Raw genomic sequence first — 20,530 nt, 5'->3', positions numbered from 1 at the left:
CACCTGCCAGCTGTTTCCTTTCACATAAATAAAAACATTTCCACCATAAATTGGTGCAGAAACTTTCACCAGAATGCAGGAAATGAAGTGTTTAAAGATCAAAGTTTCCTGGGGGAGGCCCCTAGGCCCCCCGCTCATATGTCTCAGCGTTGAGGACATCTTTAAAACACTGTTTTAGGATCTTTCTTGTCTCGTGGACCTAATATCGCGTATCGTGATGTCTCGCGAGCTAAGCGCCTCTTCACACCCGTAATCTGAGCCCCTGCGTGACTTTGTGCTGAAAGGTCCCCCAGCTTTCAGTGACGCCCTTGGCTGCATTTTTCTTTTTCCTTTGCTTTGTCTGCTCAATAAGAAGGAATTACAGGTTTTCCATCACAAACCAAAACTGTTTCTGTTCCACATCCACAGTAGAGTATGGAATCAAGCATTAATGTGCATTTTCTGGAAATCTGCGTTTGATTGAAAACTTAACTGCAGAGAGAAAAATAGCAGAAAAGACATTCGATGTTTAAAAATACAAAATAAATTTGATTGACTAGAGCTGTGAGTTTGTTTAGAAAAAGATGTTGCATAAACGCTGGGAGGATTTCACATAGGTGCCGTGTACGTGCTGGTACGAGGGAGGAATTCAACTGCTGAAATGTTGGCTGATTGATTTTGGCAGCGACTCAGTTCAGAGGAGGGAGGAGGAGGAGGGAGGAGGAGGAGGGAGGAGGGAGGAGGAGGAGGCGTTTACGGTAAACGAGAGTCGACCGGGTCTGTTAAACTGTTGTACTGCTAAACATGTTCAACACCACTCAGCTCAGGAGGTCAAATGATCAATATTTGCTCTGCAGAGTGAAACATTGATCAGCTGTTCACCTTCAAAAGATATTTTACTAAGATACAACAACAATTTAGAAATGCTCTGTTAGGTCAGTTAAGTAAAAGTCCTGCCTTCAGAATGGCTATAAGTCAAAAGTATTATCAGTATTACCTGCTATGTAAGAAGCATTTTAATATTATTTTACTGATTTTATATACTGTTCATTTAATTTACTGTGTAACAAATAGCCTACTTCGGATCCGTCCCTCAGGTCCTGAGTGCTGCGTAGTTTTCCCACCAGAGGGCGACTGCAGCTCCTCTGTTAACAACACTGCAGCACCACAGAACAAACATCAGCTGAGCAGCTCCTGGTAGCGCTCACACTCAGTGTTCACAGTGAGTTGGTCTTTTGTCACGTCTATTAAATGACTTCAATAATAATAAAAGTAGCCTTCGTCACTTTTCCTCTTCGGAGACCAGACTTGCTAACCCTCCTGTTTTTCACTGCCAGGCTCAGCAGCGTGTTTAATGCTCGTTGCCGTGTTAATCAGTGGAGGAGGCTAACATTAATGAGCGATGTCTCTAGTTACAGTCGGTGTCTCAGAAACGATTAAACCAGAGGGGACCTGTGAATAAACGTGAGCTGAACTAAGTATCTAAGTGTCTATCTATCTATCGCACTATCCTCAACCACAAGATGAAACTAAATATTACAACATTAATGACTTTGCGTATTTACCAGCTAATTTCCTGCATCAGGAACACATTTCCTGGAGTTATGGAGGAAATGTCTTTATTTATATGAAGGAAAACTAAATTAAGGTGACAGATAACAACTCAAAATATAATGGAATATAATTCAGTAATCAGATTTTGGACAATGCAAATTTGTTTCTTCTATATTTCAGTTGCACTGCATGTTTTCTTATTGTGCATCGTTTCATTTGCTATTTAACATTTCTTGTTGCTGTTTATCAGAATATTTTTAACTTCTTTTAAATTCTGACTTGTCCCCAGCGTCCTCAGTGTAAACGACTATCTGTCAATATTTTTAAATGTCCCGCCACATCCAGCCTGTGATTGGTCGGTTCACGACAAATGACATTGACGACCTCCATTCAGCACACGGCCGTCACTGTATCATAGAGCCTGAAGGTGGTTAGGAAATCTTTTCTGTAGCTTTGGGTAGAATTAACAGAGTGCAGGTCATAAACTAGATGTAGAAAGTAGTCATCGTGGCAGATAACATGTAAGATAATTACGACGACATGATTATATATATATATATATATATATAATGATTTGCATATGAAGGAGAGTCCTGTTTATCATTATTATGAAAGCAAAGACATGAGAGATGATTTATGGTATTATTTTTAGTAGTAGTACTATATTGGTATTCTTTATAGTTTCTGTTTTGCTGGCCCCCACAATACATACACTATTTAATTATTTATTAATTAATTATTTATTTATAATAAATCAGATATTTTAAGAATGTTCTCTGTATTTTTATACATTTGACTCTTATTTATCAAAACTTTAATATATTTTGTTGTACTTTTGTTCAAAGTACTATTTCTAACTGCATTACGTCATGACATCTTGGTGAGTTCTCAACATAACAAATGTTAGGGATAATCTTTATGTTATCCGTTTCTCAAAATAAAGGGGAAAAAGAATATCGGCCCATAAATCCGCTATCGGATTTTAAAATCTTCAAATATCAAAATCTGTATTGGACTCATATCGGTCGGACTCTAAATAAAACATGACAAAACGGTGTTACCCCACAAAGGAAACTGGAAACTTAAAGCACTTTGACATCACAATCATAATATTGTTTCATGACGACTTGAAGCAGAAAATCTTTCCATCATCTTTTATTAAACTACTTTCTGTTCCAACGTGTCGAAAGCCGTCACTGCAGCTTTCTTCTCATTGGCTGTCTTCAGGGTGGGCGGGTTTTTCATAGTGGTCTCTACCCAGTCCACAAAGTTGGCCATCTTGGTGTACACCCCATAATACCCCGGGTACGAACAGCCCCGCCCCCAGCCGACCACGCCCGTCAGGAAGTGGGTGGAGCCGTAAAGCGTGACCAGTGGGCTCCCGTCGTCCCCGCGGCAGCTCTCCCGCTGACCCTCCAGGTATCCGGCACACAGCATGTTGTCGGTGAAGTTGAACCGGGCTCTCTGGGAGCACTGGGAGTTCTGGATGATGGGGACGGGAAACTTGCGAATGACGGGGGAGACTGGGACAACGGGCGGGCCGCTGGGTTTCACAGCGTTGCCCCCGGCGGTCCTCTTGCCCCAGCCGGACACGGTGTGGTAGCGGACCGGCAGGAGCTCCCGCTCGGCAAAGTCTTTAATGGGCAGGCAGATGGGGATGGCGTGGCGATTCAAGGTGACGGGGCGACTCAGCTGCAGCAAGGCAACATCGCTGTCACCCGTCGCTGGGACATAGGCTTCATGGGCGACCGCCAGGGAAACGGGAATCCTCTGCTCCGTGCCCTCTTCAACGTCCAAGTGGTGTTCCCCTGGTGACGGAGGAAGAAACCGTTAAACGAGGCATTAGAAACGTGATTTTACTCGTTAGAAAGCACCGGCTGGTTACCTGCCACCACAGCGAGGTTCTGAGGGTTGATGCCATGGACACAGTGGGCAGCGGTGACGACCCAGTCCGCATTGATCAGAACACCTCCGCAGTGACTGCTTCCGTTTAACTGAACCAGAACCTGATCAACAGATAGATCAATCATTTTAAATGTGTTAAATATTTGGCATTAAGCTGATGGAATATTGGGCGGCCTGTTGGGTCCAAACTTAAGAGCAAGAGGATGAAACTGGATGATTTATGTGACCCCTTGAGTTTTCTTTGAGCGACCAACCCTTTCTCACTCCCAAGTCGTCACATTGGGAAGCGTGATCGAGACCCGCCAGTTTGTAACGCTCTGGGAAGCCCTTTAGCGTAATTTATGTAGGTCAACTTAAAGGAAAAGCCTAAACAACACGTTCTCACAAATGGACGCTAGAAGCATCATATCAACCCAGTTCATTGCAATGGGAGCGCCAACATGGTAAAAACGGCAGCAGCGTGACGAGGCGCTGAGCGTCTTTTCCACGCTGGACGCTGAGAGTTTTTTTCCAGTCGTCGGGAGTAGAAAAATGTTCGTCTTTGGGAAAAACACTGCGCTCGTAACTTTTTACCCAGCCGTCCAATCACAGAGCAGGAGGGGCGGGACAAACACCGCACCGAGCCACCTCAGCTCTGGAACGAAACAATGTGCCTCCTCACAGAGTTATTTCCTCGCCCTCTCATGGACCCACGTACGGCGAGTCCAGAGCACGTAGGCCTGCGTACTTTGTGGTCACGTTTTTACATTCAGTAACAGTAGGTAGCCTCCACGGATATAATGTATCATAGCAACCACAGCGTCTTGAAAAAAACGCTGCACCTCCAAAGGTTGCATTACTAACGTTACTTATCTTACATAAGTTAACGTAACCCTCAGTCTTTTCCTAACCTAACTTGTTGTGTGTATTTGTTGCGTACACTGAACTCACTTTGGTCAACTAGGGTTGATTTTAAATGTGCTATATAAACACATTTGAACTTGAACTAACAAGTAGTTTTGGTGCCTAAAAGCAACCAAATTGCGATGTTTCACATTAGTCTTATTTTGAAAGTCTAACTGGACGTTGCATATTTATCGTTGCTAACTTGATCGCCCAACACGTAGAAAAACGGGCTCCCCAGGGTGTTAAACAGCGACGCCGAGGGGTCTTGACCAAGCGTCCATATGTGACGAGTTAGTGGGAATGTTGTTACACCAACAGGACAACATTTAACAAAATTTCGGATATATTTGCGTGAAATGTCTCGATCCCATTGCTGCTCCCCAGAGGATGAAACCTTTAGATTTTGATGTCCCCATGATGGTTCCTGCACCCTCAGGACAAACTTGGAGGTACAGCGGTGTTTACCTGCCAGGGACACTCTCCTCTGGGACAGTGGTTAGCTCCCACCAGCCTGATCTGACCCACAGCGCTCTGGTTCATACCGGTTTCCCGTGGAGGCAGCTGACCACACGGATACTCCACTGTAACACAAACACCACTGTAAACAACTAGTGATGTACTCGCTTTTAGCGTTGCGAATGTGTAGAGACAAGTGGCTGCGATGTTAGCATCACTGTTCAGACATTTATCCACCGGGGGGGAATTCAGATTTTGGTTGGTTACTTAATCGCTAATGTTAAGATCACAGCTTTAATTGATAAGTAATTTCACAGTGAATGAATTGATCACAATGTTATAGTTTAAATGCCAAAACAAGATCACTACCTGGTTTTATTGGAACTATTATGATAATAAACTGGATATCTTTGGGGTTTTTGGACTGTTGGTTAAATAAAACAATCTGTAGACACTAACTTGGACTTTTATTAACAATAATCAGATTAATCTAACAAATACTTGTTAGTTTCAGGCCTATTTACAGAAAAAGCCTCCTGTTGATGTGAAGTGACTTGAATAGGCAGGGTAATCACAGTACTCGCAAATGTCTTATCTCAATAAATGCATGTACATCAGTACTGTAAAGAAGTAGTATTCATGTCGTATTTGTACCTTGAGCGATACACTTTCGTCCGTCGACTCCCAGATTATATCCGTCAGCGCAGGAACATTTGAGACTCTCTCCCGAGCCGTCACAGAAATGCTCACATTGTCCGTTCTGGTAAAGACACTTCAGTAAGTCCTCCACCGCTGAGGAAAGTAAAGGTTACATTATTCAAATATAATGTACAATAAGTTATTAAATCATAAACATTCAGTGGAACAAGTCGTCAGGTCTTTTTCTTAATAAAAATACCACAGTGTAAAAGTCCTTAAATCAAAACATCTTACTTAAGTTGCTCAATAGCTTTTGAAATCTCCGCAGGGATCAATAAAGTCTCTTAAATAATAATAATGCAACAATTATTTAATCTTATTTACCTGTCTGACAGTATTGTCCCCAAAACCCGTCAGGACAGAAACACTGGTAGGAAGTCTCTAAGTAAACACATGTGCCGTTGTTCTGACATGGGTTGACCAGGCAGGGCTCACGACCTGATAAAAAATCAATCAAAACACTTTTTTAAAAGACAGAGAACCATTTTGCTGATATTATCATATGTTTAATCATTTTGTGTATGTCATTATAAGTGCAGAAGATACAAAATGTTTAATGCTTAAGATGTAATACAATCAAGTTACACTGTAAAACGTTTTGATGTTTGTCGTACAGACAACAGAGGACAGAGGATCGATAAGACCTGATCACAGGGTTCAAACTGTTAAATGATGAATCAATATCTGAATTATCAAAACAAATCAATATAGTGATCACAGGTAAAATGCCGTAAGAAAAGACACACAAAGTTATTTTGCCTCTTGCGTCATCCGTGTTCTTATATTTGACATCAAATTGAACATCAAATGTATTAAAACTGAACTTTAACCCATTTCATAAAGCGTGTGTTTATACCTGGACCACAACAAAGATGGCAGCTATCAATTCTGTTTCCTATTGTACAGTAGTTTTATTTAAATTTGAAAGAAATGGTGTCCTATTTCTGTGATTCCTCAGGGATCAGTGCAGAAATATAAGCGAAGTGCCAAATATGAAAATGTTCCTAAATAACTCCCAACAGTTTAGCAACGAGTAAATATTGGAAACGCTGCAGTGATTTAAACTAACATTGAAGTTTTTACAATTAACAATATGGACAAACTACCAAATATCACTCAGAAGTTGTGAAAATAGTGACAAAAAAGTAATACTGGACAGAATTAAAGGCGTCACTCACGATCATATGTCAGCCAGAACTGCCTCTGCAAAGGAGCAAACACATAAACATGAATAACTGTTTCATTCTACATTTCTGTCCCGTTTATTATTCACAATAATCAGGTCTCATTTAAAGGGAATCGTTTAACATTTTCATTTCTTTGTGTCCGTTTGTTATCCAAAAACTCACCTAAATCACCTGTCAGACGGCATAAAGTTCTGTTGAGCGTGGATGCTAACGTGCTAACAACACACATGAACACATGAACACGTTAAGCAAGGTGTGAAGTGAAGTGCATTACTGCACAGCCAGTGGTCCAAATTTAGACATCGATTATTGGTAGTTTGCTCTTTGGGCTTGAAATACAAACGTTGTGTTGTCTTCAAACTCACATTTCTACTCCAAACTGAGAAAGGGTATATGCAGTACTTTATTTTAACTTCTAAATATTTACTAATCCAAAATGGTTATTTGCTCTAAACTAAACTAAAAACTAATGTTAATGGATTTGCAATTTATGCTATGCTAACAGAGAAAGAGAGACGTTTTACTTTTAGTGATGCACTCCTGAACCTGAGATATCTGACAAAAATAAAGTCACTTTCAAGAACAAAAGATGCTTTTTAGCAGAACTCATGTTGTCTATAGTTTATCTATATATATAATCTACAGTTTAGAGACGTCAGCGATGGGAAAACACCCAAAAAATAGTTTTCCAGTGTTTAACAGTGGTTCAAATTCAAACTGTGGCTGACCGTCTTGCCGTCGTCTTCAAAAACTTCTCGAGCCTCCTCGTAGTCGCACGTCTCCTCAATGCATTCCCTCTCCAGGTTTCCTTGTTGCATCTCCTCCAGGAAGCCGCTGTTCGCTCGCCGCCATCTCTGCAGGAGTCTGTTGGCTTCATGCTTCTCTACGAACACTGAAACAATTGATAAAATACTGAGATCTGTTCCAGTTTGTCAGGTTTGTGCAATAATCCACACATGAGGGTGAAAAAACTTCAGATTAGAAACTTTAGATTCTACTTTGTCCTGGGAGAAGCTGCAGCACAAAGTCAGGATAAGCTCTTTAAATACTTATTTTGTTGGTTATTTCTTTATTTAACTGTGATGTTTGACAAGCTAACAAGCTAACATGAGTTATTTTTACCAAATTAAACAGACCTGCAGCAGCAGCGATGCCTGAAAGCAGAATCCAGACGGTGCAGCAGCTCCTCAGCAACATGATGTGTTCAGGGTGTCAGAAAAACAACGACAAAGAAGGACTTTTAGGACAGGAGGGACATTTCTAGTCCACGCCCACCACGGCGTCCGACCCCCACTGAAACACTCTTAATCAGGTCAGTAAACAAACCTGAAGAGGTCGACTGTTCCACTCATACTTTCTGTTTCCTTCACATCTCCACTCTAGTTTAACTACTTTATACACGGTCAGATAGTTTAGACCAGCGGTTCCCAACCCAGGGGTCGGCCCCTTCAAAGGGTCACCAGATAAGTCTGAGGGGTCGTGAGATGATTAGTTCTGATCATAATATCCCAAGTCAAAAGGGCTGGGAACCACTGGTTTAATCAAAGTGGTGGTTTTTATGTTGTACTCTTGGAAGTGTTAAGTTGCATAAAGTGGAAATACCTCAGTTGGACTTCAATCAAATACAGTCCTGGAGTAAATGTACTGTGAAACATTCCAGCGCTGAACAGTAGACGTTACTCTCTGTGGACTGTTTGAAGATATTGTGTACATGAGTGATGAAATCATGCACACACACACACACACACACCAGCATTTACGTAGTTGCAAAATGAGCAAATAGTCTTGAAACACACAGGGAGCCGTACCATTTCTATATTCACCAGTGAAATAAATGATCTTCACTGATTATGGACATAGAAATAAATCTGCTTTATTCCTGGTTTAGTTCTATGGTTCATGAAACGCTTAAATTATTAATTGATCATCGGAACAAAGTAATAAATAACTGGACCTGACAGACAGCATCAAGTTTCACCTGTTTTATTCATAAAAAAATTTACAACGCACACATTAAGAACCAAAATCCAAATTACAGTTTGACTGACGTGCAGTTTAGATACTTTTCCATTTGAAGACACCTCAACGTGTCTCCAATATTTAAGCAGATGTTCACTATTACATTATGCCACATGCCATAAGACAATAACAGTAATCACTAGTTTTGAATCTCCAGGTTAGGAAACTAATTTATATATCCTACTAAGGACAATCAAAGCCTCATGCCAAAGTCTCACTTTCATGGTAAGTAAATCTAAATTTTATGGTCAACGCAAAAGACTTATTAACCCTCACACAACAGACACTGGAAATCTTTCCCATCACCCATAATGCAACACTAACACAAGCTCCAAGCTCCAGGGTCTGTTTGACTAACTGTTCACAGTCTAATGTCCTTACTAGTGTGTTAAAGCAGTATATGTATACATCCCATAAATATATTTATGGTTGTGTCCAAATGTACTTTATCCTCTAATGGGCCTACATCAGTTAAATCGACAGTCTTCCTCTTCCATTGTGGCCGCTGTTTCACTACAGTAGATTAAAACATAAAAACCACAGTGCTGTGGATGTGTGCTGATATGCCCTGGGCGTGAACTCTCAGGTCGTCAGGTTGTGTAACGAAGACTGAGTGTTGTTCGTCGGCTGATTTGGCGTCGCTGTTCCGTTGTGGATCCACTCCAGGTAGTTGGACACTCGGGTGTAGATGCCGTAGTTGCCCGGTTGGGCGCAGCCCTTCCCCCAGCTGACGATGCCCAGCAGGAACACCGTCTTCTTGTACTCTGTCACCAGGGGCCCGCCGCTGTCGCCTTTACACGAGTCCTGCTGGCCCTCGATGTATCCGGCGCAGAACATGTTCTTAGTGAGCACCACGCCGCTCTCCTCCACACACTGCTGCGTCCGGATCCGTGGTACCTTCAAACCGCCGCAGGAGCTGTGAGGTGGGTCCGTTCTCCCCCCGCCTCCCCCAGCCGCTCACCGTGTGCATGCTCACAGCCCAGAGCTCGCGCTCTGCCAGCGATCGCGTCGGCAGGCAGGCTGGGACGGCGTACGGCGTGTAGACGATGGGCGACGCCAGGCGCAGGAGGGCGATGTCGTTGTCGGCAGTGCTTGTCACGTAGTTCTGGTGCATGATGATCTCAGAAACCTGGATGAGCTGCTCCGTGCCCTCGTTCAGCAATGTGTTGTGCTCGCCTGACAGACAAAGAGCAGGGAGACAAGAGCTCTAAGGTACCGAGGTGAGGAAGGTCAACCCAAACAGACACTAATTATCACATCGCTGTAAACACGACTGTGCAACTTGAAAATGTTCCAGCGAAACAAAGTAAATTTCTCTTTATTTAAAAACTTCTTGCTTGCACAGGGATCCGTACCTGCGACCACCTTCAGGAACTGAGCCTCAGTTTTCTCCAGGCAGTGAGATGCTGTGAGGATCCATGTGGGCTTATAAATCACTCCTCCACAGAAACCTTTGCCTTTATACACCAGCAAAACCTTTAATGTAAAACAACAACATTTGTTTTTACTTCTCCACTAAGACAATAATTTTTTAATCCAATTTAAGTTGGATCTTCAAATACTTATGACTAAGAACAAACAACAACAAATTTGTTATCTTCGGGAACTTTGAGATTTCAATCAGAATCTGGTTTTGGCAAAATGTTAGAGGTCAGAGTCCAGTAAAATAATTGAAGGACTCTCTGATGTGTCCTGATAACCAAATCTCAAGGTGTGAACTGTCGCTTTAACTTTAGCATACCTGCCAGGGGCATTGACCTTTGGGGCACTCTGTTCCCCCAACGATTCGAGCTCGAGAGTCGAGCTGCTTGGCTTTGTTTTCTCCCTGCAGGATGGGGACCATACCGCATGCTATCGACTCTGAAACCACACAAAAAGAAGATTTCTTTAATGTTAATTTTCTATAAACCAGCTCAATATGAAGCAGATTGTTTATGTAACTTTGACAGAACATAAAGCGTTTGTTACGTCCTTGGCCAGGTCCCTGGTGTTATCCCTTCCCTGTCTGTCTCTGTGTGGGTGTGTTTCGTCATGACTACCTCCTCTGGCTCCGTGGGCTCACGCACCTGTTGGCAATCAGCTCATCACTCCTCATCCGACCAGACACACCTGCCTTTCATCAGCTCACCTTCCTGCAGTATATCTTCTCCAGTTCTCCAGTCATTCGTCGCCAGATTGTTGTTCACCCATAGCGGTAGCTGTACTCCGGCCCAAGACTAAGCTTATTCTAGTACCTCGTATTTCTGCCTCTCCGTGTCTTTGAAGCTAACTTGTTTTTCTTGGCTCCAGGATCTCATCGCCAGCCACGCAACCGCCTCTCCTGTTCGCCTCCCGGTCTCCGCCTCGCCAACCCTCGGCATCCGCCGTTTTGCCTTGCCACTGCCACTTTCCCCAACTCTTGTGTGAAACTGACAATAAAGTCCACCTTGCCCGCAACACCTGTCCGTGTCCTGCGCTTGTGTTCCCAGTCCCTGGTCACCGCTTCGACAGCCCCTCCCTCCCTTCCTCCAAGGGAGCCCCACATTCCTCCGCCTGAGCGTTATGAAGGTGACTTAGGTTCATGTAGGGCATTCCTTATGCAGTGTTCTCTAGTTTTCGAGCAGCAGTCTTATACATACAGCTCTGATACATCTAAGATAGCTTATGTCATGGGGTTACTTAAAGGGAAGGCGCTAGACTGGGCATCAGCAGTTAGGGAGAGCCAGTCTCATGCTACTGTAAGTTATGACTACTTTGTTTCCGAGATGAGAAAGGTTTTTGATCACCCCGTCCAGGGAAGGGACGCTGCTAAACGCCTCCTTTCTCTCCGGCAGGGGTCTCGTAGTGTAGCAGAATATTCTGTTGAGTTCAGGACTGTAGCTGCAGAGTCAGGCTGGAATCAGGAGGCATTACAGGGGGTATTTTTAGGTGGTCTTAGTGAAAGGATGATTAGCGGCCCGAGATGATCCTGCTAGTCTAGATGAACTAGCCTCACTTGCCATTCGACTAGACAACCATCTGAGGGAGAGACAGAGGGAGAGAGCTAGTCGCCAGTCACCTGTGCCTGCACACTCCTCTCCCCGTTCACCTCCCCGAGGGTTCACTTCAGGCTCCCCGTCTGACACCCTTCTACTACCTCCGGGGTGGAGCCCATGCAGCTGGGCCGGGCCCACCTGTCTCCGGAGGAGCGTCTCAGGAGGCTCCAAGCTGGAGAGTGTCTTTACTGCGGCCAACCCGGCCACTTTCGCACAGCCTGTACTCGTCGGCCAAAAGAGCAGGCTCGCCAGTAGTAGTGGGGGTCCTGGTGAGCCGAGCACCATTTTTTGAACCCCCAACCCCGTATGGAGCTAAGGGCCACGCTGTGCTGGGGTGAGCAGGCCCTGTCCCTAACTGCACTAGTCGACTCAGGGGCCGATGAGAACTTCCTGGATGCTAACCTGGCGGCTCAGGCCGGCGTTGCCTGTGAGCAGTTGGACACCCCTGTCAGAGCCAACGCCTTGGATGGGAAACTCTTTGCTCTGGTCACCCACCGCACCAAATCCCTGCATCTGATCCTCTCAGGTAATCATTGAGAGTACATCAAGTTCACCTCATTTCTTCTCCTCATGCTCCCATAGTCTTAGGTCATCCATGGCTAAAGACCCACAATCCCCATTTTGACTGGTCAGATGGTAAAATCGTCAGTTGGAGCCCTTTTTGCTTAGCCACCTGTTTACGATCGGCCCTGGCTCCAGTAGAAGACACCTCTTCCCGGCATATTGGCACACCCCCTGACCTGTCAACTGTTCCCCTCGACCACCACGACCTTAGTGAAGTGTTCAGTAAACAGCATGCTCTCTCTCTCCCCCCGCATCGGCCCTACGACTGTGCCATCAACCTCCTTCCCGGAGCCCCCCTACCGTCCAGCCGGTTGTTTAACCTGTCCCGTCCGGAGAGAGAGTCTATGGAGAAGTACATACACAATTCCCTAGGTGCAGGTATCATTAGGCCTTCTTCATCCCCAGTGGGAGCAGGGTTTTTCTTTGTCGACAAGAAGGACCGCACTCTCAGCTCTTGTATTGATTACAGAGGCCTTAACGCCATTACTATCAAGAAAAAGTACCCCCTACCCCTGATTGCCTCCGCCTTCGAACCGATCCAACAGGCCACCATCTTCTCCAAACTGGACCTGAGGAACGCGTATCATTTAGTCAGGATTCGGGAAGGGGACGAATGGAAGACTTCGTTTAACACACCCCTAGGTCACTTTGAGTATTTGGTCATGCCCTTTGGATTGACTAATGCCCCTGCAGTCTTCCAAGCCCTAGTGAATGATGTTCTGCGTGACCTCCTTAATCGTTCAGTGTTTGTGTATCTTGACGACATCCTGGTATTCTCCCACAGTCCCGAGGAGCACGTCAGTCATGTGAAGCAGGTGCTACAGAGGCTCTTGGAGAACAAGCTCTTCGTCAAGGCTGAGAAGTGCGAGTTCCACGTCACCTCGGTCCCATTCCTTGGCTACATCATTGAGAAAGGACAGGTTCGGCCGGATTCAGATAAGGTCCAGGCAGTGGCAAAGTGGGCTAGGCCCGCTTCGCACAAGCAGCTGCAGCAGTTTCTCGGCTTTGCTAGTTTCTACCGGCGGTTCATCCGAGACTACAGCCGGGTTGCTGCCCCCCTAACTCGCCTCACCTCCACCTAGACCTCTTTTGCCTGGACCCCTGAGGCGGACCAAGCCTTCTCGGAGCTGAAGGGACGTTTCACTTCAGCCCCTGTGCTTGTCCATCCTGACCCCTCACGCCAATTTATCATCGAGGTAGACGCCTCGGACACGGGAGTGGGGGCCGTGCTCTCACAGCGCTCGGTCTCGGACCAGAAACTCCACCCCTGTGCCTTCTTCTCCCGCCGGCTGACCCCTGCTGAGCGAAACTACGATGTTGGGAATCGAGAACTGTTAGCGGTTAAGCTCTTCAGTCATTCGTCGCCAGATAGTTGTTCACCCATAGCGGTAGCTGTACTCCGGCCCAAGACTAAGCTTATTCTAGTACCTCGTATTTCTGCCTCTCCGTGTCTTTGAAGCTAACTTGTTTTTCTTGGCTCCAGGATCTCATCGCCAGCCACGCAACCGCCTCTCCTGTTCGCCTCCCGGTCTCCGCCTCTCCAACCCTCGGCATCCGCCGTTTTGCCTTGCCACCGCCACTTTCCCCAACTCTTGTGTGAAACTGACAATAAAGTCCACCTTGCCCGCAACACCTGTCCGTGTCCTGCGCTTGTGTTCCCAGTCCCTGAGTTCCCGCAACAGCGTTGTGTTTGTGGTGAACATCCCTGTCTACGGTCAAATGTGGTGTCCCACAGGGATCAATACTCGGACCACTTATGTTCTCATTCATGTGCTGCCACTTGGTCACAGCCTCAAAAATATATATTAGAATATAACATACCAACAAAATATACATTTCTATGCAAATCACAAACGTTTTACTGTAACAAGCAATGAGTCACCCCAAATTTTTAAACCAGAGAAATCCTCCATTTAAATGTAAAGAACACTTATATCTTCCCTGTTGTACCTGACAGGTGCTTTTAAACAGTGTATTGGGGTTAATTCACTAAAAATAAGGTTTAACAGAAGTTTGAAAAAAGTAAATTTAGGACTACTTTAGACTTTTTTTAGAGAAACTACATAGTTCATTAGTGAGGTAAGTCTGAGGGGAGTTTAAAATAGGCCTGGTCCCAACAGCTCAGTGTAGCAGTGAGTCTAAAGGTTAGCTTTAGGGGGGCCTGTAGAGGGGGGATGGAGGTTTCCTGCAAAGGCATCAGCTAATTCTGAGAACAGAGACATTAAACCATATTTCTGATCAAAACAAAAGGACAAATGGTGTCTACAAGTGCATGATCAAAAAACAAACTGAAGGCAAGAATCAGATCTGCACATTGAGAGCCTTTATATGTTCAAATTCAAGACATTTATATATTTTTAGAGATGTTTAGGGACTATCACACTCCTGTCGGATTGGCTGCTTCAAAAATATAATTATTTTTTAATGTCTGAACTGACCTGTATTTCCTGTAGCATTTAACATCTGAAAACTAGACCATTTCCGCCAGGTAAAAAAAAATAGATGGAAAGCTAAAACTAAAACATTACTAAAATTATGAAATGAGAGAAAATATTAAGTCAAAATTAAAAGTAACTAAATAAAAATGTTGCCTGTTTAAATAAAAATAACTATAGAAATTTAAAAAGTAGTAAAATACAGATACCAGGTCACAAACCTGAGATGTAATGATATAATCCTGACTTCATGAGTAAATTATGAGATTTATCATGAAAAAATCAAGTCAGAATTTAGACTTACAAAGTCAATGATATAGTTAGTTACATAAAAGTTTGACTTATTATTTAATTGTAGCTCATAATTTGTGTATTTTGTAATTTTTTTATTTTCGTGGCAGAAACGAGTCTGAGAATATTACATTTACATTGGGCAGACGCTTTTATCCAAAGCGACTTACATTTGAGGAACAACATACAAGCATCAACAGAGCATCAAATACAGCATGAGAACTACAACTGACAATACATACTACTAAAAACAGCAATAAATACTATAAGAGCTAATAGCACATATCGCATCAATGGGGTAAATACCGAGGGAAGGAAGTAAGAGTTAACAAAAAGTGCAATCAATACAAGATCATTTTAGGGGATAGAAGAAGAAGAGCACAGGAAGTGCATTTAGAGGTTAGGAGTTAGAGGTGTTATAAGAGGAAGTGTTATCGGAAGAGATGAGTTTTCAAGAGGTTCTTGAAGTTAGAGAGGACGCCCTTGTTCTGATGGCGAGTGGTAGCTCGTTCCACCATCGTGGTGTCACAGATGAGAATAGCCGGGACTGGGATTGCTTTGTGTGAAGGGATGGCAGAGCCAGGACGGCGTTCGTTGGAGGAGCGTAGCGGCCGAGAAGGACCGTAAATCTGTATTATGGAGTTTAGGTAGATGGGTGCAGACCCAGTAGATGTATGCTGTATGCAGCATTAGTGACTTGAATCTGATTCTGGAGGCCCCAGGGAGCCAGTGGAGGTCACACAGTACTGGAGTGACATGAGTCCTTTTGGGCTGATCAAAAACCAGATGTGCTGCTGCATTGTGAACCATTTACAGGGGTTTCACCGCACAAGCTGGAAGACCTGCTAGGAGGGCATTGCAATAGTTGAGGCGAGAGATAACCATGGCCTGTACCAGAAGCTGGGTGGTGTACTGAGTGAGGTATGGCCTGATTTTTCTGATGTCTGTGATCCGCGCTGAGATGGGGGTTGTCTGGCGGGAAAGCTAGGTAGAGTTGCGTATCGTCTGCATAACAGTGGTAAGAGAAGCCGAGCGAATGATCGTCCCCAATGAGGAGAATCTAATATGAAAGACGATAAAATTCACAACAGTGCAATTATGTATACCCAGGATATATAGATGTGTGTGTGCCTCCTGAAACTCGTATTTACCATATTTCCATCTGTCAAGTGAATGCATCAAATTGTCTTCACACCTTTTGCTACGCAGCTCCGCCCATCAACGTCCAGGGAGTAGCCTTCTGCACACGAGCAGCTTAGCCTTCCTCCTCCCTCGTCTTCATCGCAGTAATGGTCACAGCCTCCGTTCTCCAGCAGGCAGGTGTTGGGGACGGCCATGTACTCTGAAAAGAACAATTTATATCATGTTTAAAATATAGTTGAATAGTTCACCGCAAAACAAATACAAAAGTTAAATATGTGGTTGGTCGCTGTTTGTTCACTTGTTAATATTCTATATGAGTGCCAATACAATAACTTTATATTAAGAATATAAACCTATCATATCCCTATACTAAAATGTAAATATGCTAAGCTGCTCAATGTATTATTATTGCATAGGGAGCTGTGCCTGAATAAAATATAGTTTCCTAATTTAGATTGCAAAACACTGTAGTTGCACTTTTGATATTTTAAGTAACAGATTAAGTAATGTTTAATTTAAACACCTGGCAGGGTTTTAAGAACTCTCGTGGCTGATAATAAGGACCTGTTTTAGCGTTAACTGAGAAGGGTTTAGGATATCCAGCTTATCATAGAGTCAGACAGTCCTGTAGAACAGTTAATTTGCTTCAATATATGTGACGAAGTACAGCTGTGTGTCATCCGCATAAAAGTTAAAACATATATTTAAATGGTTAAATAAAAGGGCCCAACAGTAGCGTTGAAAAATAGAAAATAAAATAGGAACCAAGAACAGAGCCTTGGGGCACTCCATAGTTCAAAACAGCAGCATCAGAAATCAGTTCTCAAAGCAGGACTTTTTCTTGTATTTATAGTGTTTACTTTTACTTGAGTACTTTTCCCATCACTTTTCAGACCCATCAGCTGGAAACAGGAGAAACCTGCTAGCCCAGCTCCATTAAAAGTGAGAAAAGACATATACAAACATATGATGTTATTAGGAAGGCTTGTGTATTTTGCTCACCAAGCTCGCAGTTGAGGCCGCTGAACTGTGGCAGGCAGTAGCAGGTGTAGGACGATTCCTTGTTGGAGCAGCAGCCGCCGTTCAGACAGGGATTCGACAAACAGCTGTCTGGGACTATAGGACGAGAACACAGTCCTTATTTCATGTTTCAGTGTAATGGACCACTGATTGGTTCCTGCTGTCAGCAGTTTGAAATAGTGACTTGATGGAGACTCATGCAACAGTTTGGGAACTACAAACTATGAATCATGGTCTCCATAAAATGTGTTATAAGACGAATGCTGAAACTCACAGGGTGGTAGGCAATGTTTTTAAGGGACTTTTAGGGTGAAAAGAAATTACATCAACAACACTGACCTTATTAAAACGCTCTTACTAGTAGATGAAATAGATTGTATTGACTTTATTCTGTTTATTCAATATTTATTTCTATGCCGTGGTCTGATGACTGCAGTTCACTGTCTTTTGTATTTTTGCACACTTTTACAATAACAGTAAAAGCAAAAGTCCAACTTTTAGACAGACATTCGAACTGACAAAACTAAACGTAAAATTGAAAAATTAAATGTAAATATAAATATGCATCGTCTTGTTAGACTTTCATAATAAAACTAGTGATTAACGATGTAAAACGTAATTTGGGTTAGGCATCAACAGTACTGCGTTTTGGTTTTAAAACCGAGACCTTTCGCTATGTTTGCGCCTCCCGTCCAGACTAGAACGGCAAGAATGAAGACCTAAAACAGAGAAGTTTGAAAATGCTGCCGACCCCATTGTTCGTTTTAAAACTCTGGAGAACGTTTTATCGCAGACGGGCAAAAACAGAGGACTATTGAAACGAACAAAATATTTTGTACCGTGAAAATAACACTTACAGTCTACGCTTGCACTGTGCATGTCGCCGTATTTACTTTGTGGCGTCAGTTTCCCGCCGCTTCACAGCCGCTTCTAACTCTCGTGTTCCATTCAGTAACAGTCCCAGCTCTTTATTGGTCCATGCAAAATAAAATCTGGTGTGGTTCTTCGTCTGTAGTACTTTATTCTTTTGCCAGAGCTTCTGTAACTGCGGAGTAAACCATCTGTTTCATGCCCAGTGTACGTGAACGGCCAGTACAGACGGAGATCAACTCTGATACACAGCTAAAACGCTGCTGTGGACGGAGATCGTATTCGTTTTAAAACTCTGTTTAAAACAAAAACAGGGTAGTGACGACAGTTATGGATTAAAAAAGCGTTACTTGGGTGACTTTACTTACGTAAGTTAAGTCACATTACTTGTATAACTACACACGTGCAACAAAAACATTCATTCTGTTAAATATCCTACACCTACCTTTACTGTTCATAAATTACACTACAGGGCTTGCCTTGGTGAGTTTAAATATGATGGGGCTTCCCAATCGATTTGTGACGACTTGGGAGTGAGAACTTGTTGGATCCTGGACCAGAGCTGGAACTATCAGTAGCCTTTGTTAGGAGCTAGCATGGCCCTCCGTCAGATCATGAGATTTTATACTGGAATGAGACTGTGTAGATGCTTACGGTTGTATGTCTTCCAGAATTCGTCCTGAGGAAACAGAAATGTCACACGCTGACATCATTATTCATTCCCAAAATGAAAGCAACCTTGTTTGCTGTGCGGTAAAAAGAAATCAATCCTGACCGTGGTCTCGGTGTGTTCGAACACCTCCCGGGCCTCCTCATAGGAGCATTTCTCCTCCAGACACTCCCTCTTCAGATCTCCCATCTGTAGCTCCTCAAACCAGCCCGTGTTATACCTCCGAGTTCGGACCAGGACGCCATGGGCTCGATCTGGATCCAGAAAGACTACCAAACAGGGAAGGAGGGAAGAGTTTGATCCAGACTGAAATACCCCAACAAATACTGGATGGATTACCAAGAAATTTGGACCTAAATGAATCCTCAGGACTTTGGTGATCCCCTCACTTTTCCTCTAGAACGACGAATATTTTAGCTTTGTGTGAAATGTCTCGCCAACTATCTGATGAACTAGCACAAAAATTTTGTACAGAGAGAAACGTTTCCACGTGAATGTACGCAGATTGTAAATTAATTTCCAGATCATCAAGTCAAATCTTTATTTATCCAATACTTTGGTTTATGACCAAATACCTGCAGAACTAATGACATTAGCCTCAGCTGTACTCTATAATTATTGCTTATTTCCTAATGTTAGCGTGCTAACACGCTAAACTAAGACGGCAAACATGGTAAACATCTGCTGAACATCAACATGTTTGCATTCTGACAGTTTACTCTTTAAAGCAAATTGAATATATAATTTTATTTGGACTTCACTTCTACTGCAGTTGGACAATTTGACTTTGGTTCCCTCACCTGACGCCGCCTGGCAGCTTGAGAAGCTGAAGACAAAGGTGAAGAAGACTCGCCGCCACATAGTTGATTTCATCAGAACGTTTGGTGCTGTGCTGCTTCTCTGCGGACCCAAAGGTGCAAAGTCTGTTCCACCCTCCACCATTGGTCACATGTTCCCAATGGCAGTGCCCTGTCTGACAAAATGTGACCTGTACAAACTGATCGCTGCCGTCAATATGTGACGAGAAATCCCTGCTTTGAACACATAACCTGGAGGAACGCTCCTTTGCTTGTTTAGCCAGATTAGAAAATGGAGTTTCCTATTAGTGAGTCCAGTATAGATAAAGGTATTTTTAGGCCTATATTTAAATCACAGAGTCAAGTGTCTATTTTTCCAAAATTAATACAGAAATCAGGCCATTTAACATCACTTATTGCAGTTTTTAATGTACAAAAAACTCTTCTGTCTCACTGAATGAAGAAAATGTTGTCTGCTGCATGTTACAGATGTTATTAAGCTGTTTTCAACCAACCCAACCGTCTGGGTTGGTTGAAATACTTTGCTCCCCAACACGAATGTAATGAGGAGCAAAAACTGGTGCTATGTTTAGCCTAGCTTAGCACAAAGGCTGGAAGCAGAGGGGAACTGTTAGCCTAGCAGCATCAAAAGTTAAAAACTACACTGCATCTCAAATAGGTGAGGTGCTAATGCTGCATTGACCTTGAAACCGTGCATGAAAACATGGACGACTTGTGTCAATCAGAGTCCGTCTTTTGAGGTACATACAAAGAATAATGGTTTATATTAGGGGTTCTTAACCTTTCTGGCAGCCCGACCCCCTTTTTGAGGTTGAAAATATTTCCCGACGCGTGCCCCTCCCTCCCAACACACACACACACACACACACACACACACACACACACACACACACACCCATCCTACTCACTTAATGGGGTCAACATTAGCCAGCTAGCTTAACGTTGCCTTTTTCAAAATTCTTATTCTTCTTTGGCGTTTTATAGCGGTTGGAATTACCAACAGCAGAAGTGATTCCCTTCA

The 20,530-nt window shown here is 43.5% G+C and overlaps 3 protein-coding genes across 3 annotated transcripts in view; 1 reads left to right on the top strand and 2 right to left on the bottom strand.

Moving 5' to 3' along the window:
• LOC119916213 (NLR family CARD domain-containing protein 3-like) overlaps nt 1-20,530 on the top strand; it is a 795,320-nt gene that overhangs the window by 657,167 nt on the left and 117,623 nt on the right.
• Nucleotides 2,673-8,008, bottom strand: LOC119907140 (coagulation factor VII-like). Its single transcript, XM_038724803.1, has 8 exons — nt 7,802-8,008; nt 7,394-7,557; nt 6,657-6,681; nt 5,803-5,916; nt 5,434-5,571; nt 4,789-4,904; nt 3,419-3,539; nt 2,673-3,341 (listed from the first exon to the last, which is right to left on the bottom strand). Exons 1-8 carry the CDS (start codon nt 7,860-7,862, stop codon nt 2,692-2,694), a joined length of 1,389 nt encoding a protein of 462 aa, XP_038580731.1. The 5' UTR covers nt 7,863-8,008; the 3' UTR covers nt 2,673-2,691.
• LOC119906954 (coagulation factor VII-like) lies at nt 8,634-19,694 on the bottom strand. Its single transcript, XM_038724471.1, is given in 9 exon segments — nt 8,634-9,587; nt 9,589-9,860; nt 10,040-10,160; nt 10,426-10,544; nt 16,184-16,330; nt 17,134-17,247; nt 18,676-18,700; nt 18,797-18,960; nt 19,492-19,694. Coding segments are annotated over 9 exon segments (1,425 nt in total). The 5' UTR covers nt 19,634-19,694; the 3' UTR covers nt 8,634-9,266.

This window comes from Micropterus salmoides, unplaced genomic scaffold, assembly GCF_014851395.1.
Source record: "Micropterus salmoides isolate LMB-PRFRI ecotype aquatic unplaced genomic scaffold, ASM1485139v1 Ms_hic_scaffold_1, whole genome shotgun sequence".
Taxonomy (NCBI): Eukaryota; Metazoa; Chordata; class Actinopteri; order Centrarchiformes; family Centrarchidae; genus Micropterus; species Micropterus salmoides.
The sequence above is the reverse complement of the archived record's forward strand: the minus strand, read 5'-3'. Positions and strand labels throughout refer to the sequence as shown.